This window comes from Chionomys nivalis, unplaced genomic scaffold, assembly GCF_950005125.1.
Source record: "Chionomys nivalis unplaced genomic scaffold, mChiNiv1.1 scaffold_150, whole genome shotgun sequence".
Classification (NCBI taxonomy): Eukaryota; Metazoa; Chordata; class Mammalia; order Rodentia; family Cricetidae; genus Chionomys; species Chionomys nivalis.
In genome coordinates, this window is record NW_026646984.1 from 29,522 (window position 1) to 35,435 (window position 5,914).

Sequence of the window (5,914 nt, forward strand, 5' to 3'; positions counted from 1 at the left end):
GTATAGAAGACCCGGATTTTAACCTACAAACCTATGAACTCCTCATTTTCGATAAGGGAGCTAAAAGTATACAATGGAAGAAGGAAAGCATCTTCAACAAATGGTGCTGGCACAACTGGATGTCAACCTGTAGAAGAATGAAAATAGACCCATATGTATCACCATGCACAAAAATCAAGTCCAAATGGATCAAAGACCTCAATATCAATCTGAACACACTGAACCTGATAGAAGAGAAAATGGGAAGTACCCTACAACACATGGGCACAGGAGATCGCTTCCTATGTATAACCGCAACAGCACAGACATTAAGGGCAACATTGAATAAATGGGACCTCCTGAAACTGAGAAGCTTCTGTAAAGCAAAGGACACTGTCACTAGGACAAAAAGGCAGCCTACTGACTGGGAGAAGATCTTCACCAACCCCGCAACAGACAAAGGTCTGATCTCAAGAAACTAGACTTTAAAATGCTAAATAACCCAATTAAAAAATGGGACACTGATTTGAACAGAGAATTCTCAACAGAAGAAGTTAAAATGGCCAAAAGACACTTAAGGTCATGCTCAACCTCCTTAGCGATCAGAGAAATGCAAATCAAAACAACTTTGAGATATCATCTTACACCTGTCAGAATGGCTAAAATCAAAAACACCAAGGATAGCCTTTGCTGGAGAGGTTGTGGAGAAAGGGGTACCATAATCCATTGCTGGTGGGAATGCAAACTTGTGCAACCACTTTGGAAATCAGTGTGGCGGTTTCACAGGAAATTTGGGATCAACCTACCCCTGGACCCAGCAATACCACTCTTGAGAATACACCCAAGAGATGCCCTATCATATGACAAAAGCATTTGTTCAACTATGTTCATAGCAGCATTATTTGTAATAGCCAGAACCTGGAAGCAACCTAGATTTCCTTCAATGGAAGAAAGGATGAAGAAAGTGTGGAATACATATACATTAGAGTACTACTCTGCGGGAAAAAAAAATGACTTCTCGAATTTTGCATGCAAATGGATGGAAATAGAAAATACTATCCTGAGTGAGGTAACCCAGACCCAAAAAGAAGATCATGGGATGTACTCACTCATAATTGGTTTCTAGCCGTGGATAGGGGCCACTGAGTCTATAATTTGTGATCCTAAAGAAGCTAAATAAGAGGGTGAGCCCAAGGAAAAACATATAGTTATCCTCCTGGCTATGGGAAGTAGACAAGATTGCCGGGCAAAAAATTGGAATCTTGGTGGTGGGGGGAGATGGGGGTAGGGGGAGATGGGGAGAGAAAAGTTTGAAGGAGAGGATGGGGGGATCTTGGGGAAATGGGATGATTGGAGATAAAGGAAGATTGGATAGGTGAGCAGGGAAGCACATATCTTAGTTAAGGGAGCCACCTAAGGGTTGGCAAGAGACTTGAACCTGGAGTGGCTTACCAGGTGCCAGGGCAATGTCCCCAGTTATTTCCTTGGGCAGCTGAGGATAGGGAACCTGAAATGACCCTATCCTATAGCCATACTGATGAATATCTTGCATATCACCATAGAACCTTTATCTAGCGATGGATGGAGATAGAGACAGAGGCCCACACTGGAGCACCAGACTGAGCTCCCAAGGTCCTAACTAGGAGCAGAAGGAGGGAGAACATGAGCAAAGAAGGCAGGACCACGAGGGGTGCACCCACCCACTGAGACAGTGGGTCTGACCTATTGGGAGCTCACCAATGCCAGCTAGACTGTGACTGAAAAAGCATGGGATAAAACCGGACTCTCTGAACATGGCGGACAATGAGAGCTGATGAGAGGCCAAGGACAATGTCATGAGGTTTTGATCCTACTTCAGGTTCTGGCTTTGTGGGAGCCTAGACAGTTTGGATGTTCACCTTCCTAGACCTGGATGGAGGGGGAGGACCTTGGACTTTCCATAGGGCAGGGAACCCTGACTGCTCTTGGGGCTGGAGAGGGAGAAGAAGAGGAGTGTGGGAAGGGGAGAGGGGAGGGAGGAGGGAGAGGGAAATGGGAGGCGTGGAGGAGGTAGAAATATTTTTCAATAAAAAAGTAAAAAAAAAAAAGAATGCAAACAGCAACAGCGGCCCCAATAAACTGTGATCTGCCTCTATATGACCCTAGGATGGCAGTACCCAACCCTACTCCCCGCCAACCCCATCCCCTACACAGAACTAGCTTGGCTCACTGGTCAATACAAGGGGGTTTCTTACCAGCCTTCACACAGTGCTTTCCACTTCATTGGGACTCACCAGGAGGCTCAAGAGAATGACAGGTGTCTGTAACTTGAGGGCCAGCTGTGGGGATTGACAGAATACAGACAATTCTCCTGCACCACTTCCCCCTCTTTCTTTTATAAACAAAAGAAAACATTCATAGTTCATTTTTTCGGGAAAGTGGGCGTAGTTTTCCAGGCTACTTCCTGCTGTTTGGGGGCGCTGATAATCTTATGGGGACCTAAAGAAAATTTAGAGTTATAATCATGTCCTGACTGGAGTATCCTGTGAGTCTTGATCATCTCAGGCAGCAGTCTTGAATCTGTTCTGGATGTAGACCTCAGGCATCTGGGCCATCTGTTCCTACCGGAGCCTTCTCAGGTGGTCTTCCTTGAGCAAACTGGATTTTTCTTAACTCAGAATGAATCCACAGCCTCTCATTTTCTGTGGTAACAAAAGCAAAATCTCTTCTCCAAAGTAACATGCCTTTTACCTTCAGTTTTCAAGCCAAGGTATTTTCAAAATACCTATCTTGGGTTAGTTCAGCAGCATTTATAAACAAAAGTCTTTTAGCAGCTGTTGCTCCTTCCTCAGCATTCAAGTAGTTCAAAGAGAGCATAATAGCATACAGTATCAAGATTCTCTGTGTATTTTCCATCTTTATGCAGCTTTATTTTAACCTCTTACGTTTATTTTTATTTTTACTTTTACTTTTTGAGACAGGTTCTCTGTATATCTGGAATAACTCTGTATACCAGGCTGTCCTTGAACTCACAGAGGGAGAAGCACCAGTCTCTGCCTCCCCAGTGCTAGGCTTAAAGGTGTGTGCAACCACAACTTGATCTCACAGAGATGAGTCTGTCTCTGCCTCCCAGGCATTGGGATTAAAGGTGTATGCTACTACCACACCTTGAAGTCACAGAGATCAATCTACCTCTGCCTCTCTGCCTTGCAAGTGTTGCGATTAAAGGTGTGTACCCTGGTTCCTGGGGTGCATCTTGAGGACAGTTTCTGGTCAGCTAACTAAAGCATTCTGTTTGTGTCTGGTCAGCTAACTAAAGCATTCTGCCCCACCTGGAGATTAGCTGCAGGGCTTTGACTCCACCCTTGGTATGGTAATTTCCCACCTGCGTGGGTGGAAATCCTAATGCAGCAGCTAGGTATATAAGGATTTCCCCAAGGTTGAATAAATGGCATTCTGCTGATCTCCTTCGAATGACCTAGGGCTCTTTGTGTGTTCTTTCAATCTCCAGGCCCTTGCCTGACCTGCAGAAGGTACAGTGGCCCGCGAACTGTACCGAGGGTGTAACACAAAATCGGGTGTTACACACCCAACTACTTTCTTTCTTTCTTTCTTTCTTTCTTTCTTTCTTTCTTTCTTTCTTTCTTTTATACTTTTAAATCTTTACCTGGGGGTTCGCGGCCTCTCCCACCAGCCCCATGAGCTGCAGTGGCTTGGGTCCGGACCCCGAGGCGGCGCTGCTGGCCTGTGCTGCCTGTGTTTCGCATCCGGGTCCGACGCCTCAGGTGTCTGCTCCCGCCAAGCTGCCCACCAGCACAGCCTCGGAGAGCAAGGCCAGCCCGACGGGGACGGCAAGGGGACCCGGGGCTGGAGTTGCCACTCTGGCCGCGGGCCCCATAGCGGCGCCAGCCAGGGAGCCTGAGGAGCTGCGCCAGCCGGCCTTGGTGGCAGTGGGCTGCGCGGCTCCCCCTGAAGGGGCAATGTCTAAGGGGGTTTACGCCCTGCCGAGCACGCCCAACAGAGAAGTGAAGCCCATAGTGTCCAGCACGCCACCGGTGGACTTCTTGATGCAGCTGGAGGATTACACCCCTACGATCCCAGATGCAGTGACTGGTTATTACCTGAACCGTGCTGGCTTTGAAGCTTCAGACCCACGCATAATCCGGCTCATCTCACTAGCTGCCCAGAAATTCATCTCAGACATTGCTAATGATGCCCTACAGCACTGCAAAATGAAGGGCACAGCCTCTGGCAGCTCCCGGAGTAAGAGCAAGGACCGCAAGTACACCCTAACGATGGAGGACTTGACCCCAGCCCTCAGTGACCATGGCATCAATGTGAAGAAGCCGCACTACTTCACCTGAACCACCTAACCCAGGTGTATTTGTCTTTCCCTCTGTCCCCACAACAGCCTGTTTTCATAATAAACTTCATTGTGGAAAAACAGCAACAACAACAACTAACTTTACCTGGGGCAGGTGGCAAGGTGAGGGGAGAGTTGCACAGGGCCCCACGTGGCCGCTTAAGCATGTGAGACATTGACGAGTTCGAGCTGAAGCTCAACAAGAATAAATAAGAACGGGACAAGGAGAACCTGCATCGGAAGAGTAGCCGCAGCCACTCTAGAAGTTGGGACCGGAAGCACAGGAGCCGGAGCCGAGATCTGCATAACCGGGACCAGTGCAGGGTCTCATGAGACAGACTAAGGCGAAGCAAACCTTTGACCAGAGGCGCTAAAGAGGGGCACTGTGGATTGATTCGTTCCCCTCGCCATGAGAAGAAGGTGCATAAATACTGGGACGTGCCACCACCTGGCTTTGAGCACATCACCCCAATGCAGTACAAGGCCATGCAAGCTGTGGGTCAGATTCCAGCCACTGCCTTTCTCCCCACGATGACTCCTGATGGTTTGGCTCTGACCCCAACGTCCGTGCCTGTTGTTGGCAGCCAGAAGATCAGACAGGCCAGACGCCTCTATGTGGCAACATTCCATTTGGCAACACTGAAGAAGCCATGATGGACTTCTTCAATGCACAGATTCGCTTGGGGGGATTGACTCAGTCCCCTGGCAACCCAGTCTTGTCTTGATTTATCTGCACAGCCAAGAATTTTGCCTTTTTGGAGTTCCGCTCAGTGGATGAAACGACCCAGGCCATGGCCCTGGATGGCATCATCTTCCAGCGCCAGTCACTGAAGATCCGAAGGCCTCATGACTATCAGCCACTGCCTGGTATGTCAGAGAACACCCTTCTGCACTCTTCGCGCTAGAATCCAGTTCGCCAGCTTCGGGCAAGGGGCTCGAGGCTGAGGAAACACAGGCAGAGACAGACCAACACACGACCTCCAATCGCTGGTATAAAAGCCCTTCTTTAATAGCACCATGGAGGCTTAAGGACCCTGCAGTCAATGGCCAACAGGTGAAAATCCCATCCTCTGATCCTCTAGGCAAAGCACAGCTTTCAGTAACTTCAATTAGAAGGGTCTAGTGGGGAAGAGCAGCTGAAGGCCGAGACTCAATTAGTCCCAAACATTCTTCCCATTTCCTCAGTGAGAGAAGTCCTCAGCAAGGTCAGCAGTCTCTCACTAAGCCCTACACTTGAGACTTTTATCTACATAACAAGACAATCTACTTATTCTCCATGCTGCTCTGTGTATCTGCCGCCCCTACTTTGTCTCTCACTCCAGGAAGCCTCGTGATGCTATCATTTCTGTAGCTCAGGATGGTACACTGGCTACAATGATTGCACCCTTATGTTTTTCCCTATAGAACTCCCATTAGTCCATACATAATGAAAATTGATTTCCCCCATCAATCTGTTTTCAGATCAGTTTCACTTATACAATAGGCAAAGAATTTTGGAAAGTCAAGGGACGCAGCAAAGCCTTGGGCAGAATTTACTGTTGTCTGAGGCATAATTAAGGAACAGTAAAGAGGCCAGGCCTGCCTGGAGTAGAC

At 48.1% G+C, this 5,914-nt stretch overlaps 1 protein-coding gene and 1 pseudogene across 1 annotated transcript; both read left to right on the forward strand.

Moving 5' to 3' along the window:
- Positions 1-3,656: 3,656 nt before the first annotated feature.
- Positions 3,657-4,322, forward strand: LOC130869226 (transcription initiation factor TFIID subunit 10-like). Its single transcript, XM_057761225.1, has one exon. The coding sequence runs from the start codon at positions 3,657-3,659 to the stop codon at positions 4,320-4,322; it is 666 nt and encodes a 221-aa protein (XP_057617208.1).
- A 164-nt stretch (positions 4,323-4,486) lies between these two features.
- Positions 4,487-5,226, forward strand: LOC130869223 (splicing factor U2AF 65 kDa subunit-like; annotated as a pseudogene).
- The last annotated feature ends 688 nt before the right edge of the window (positions 5,227-5,914 follow it).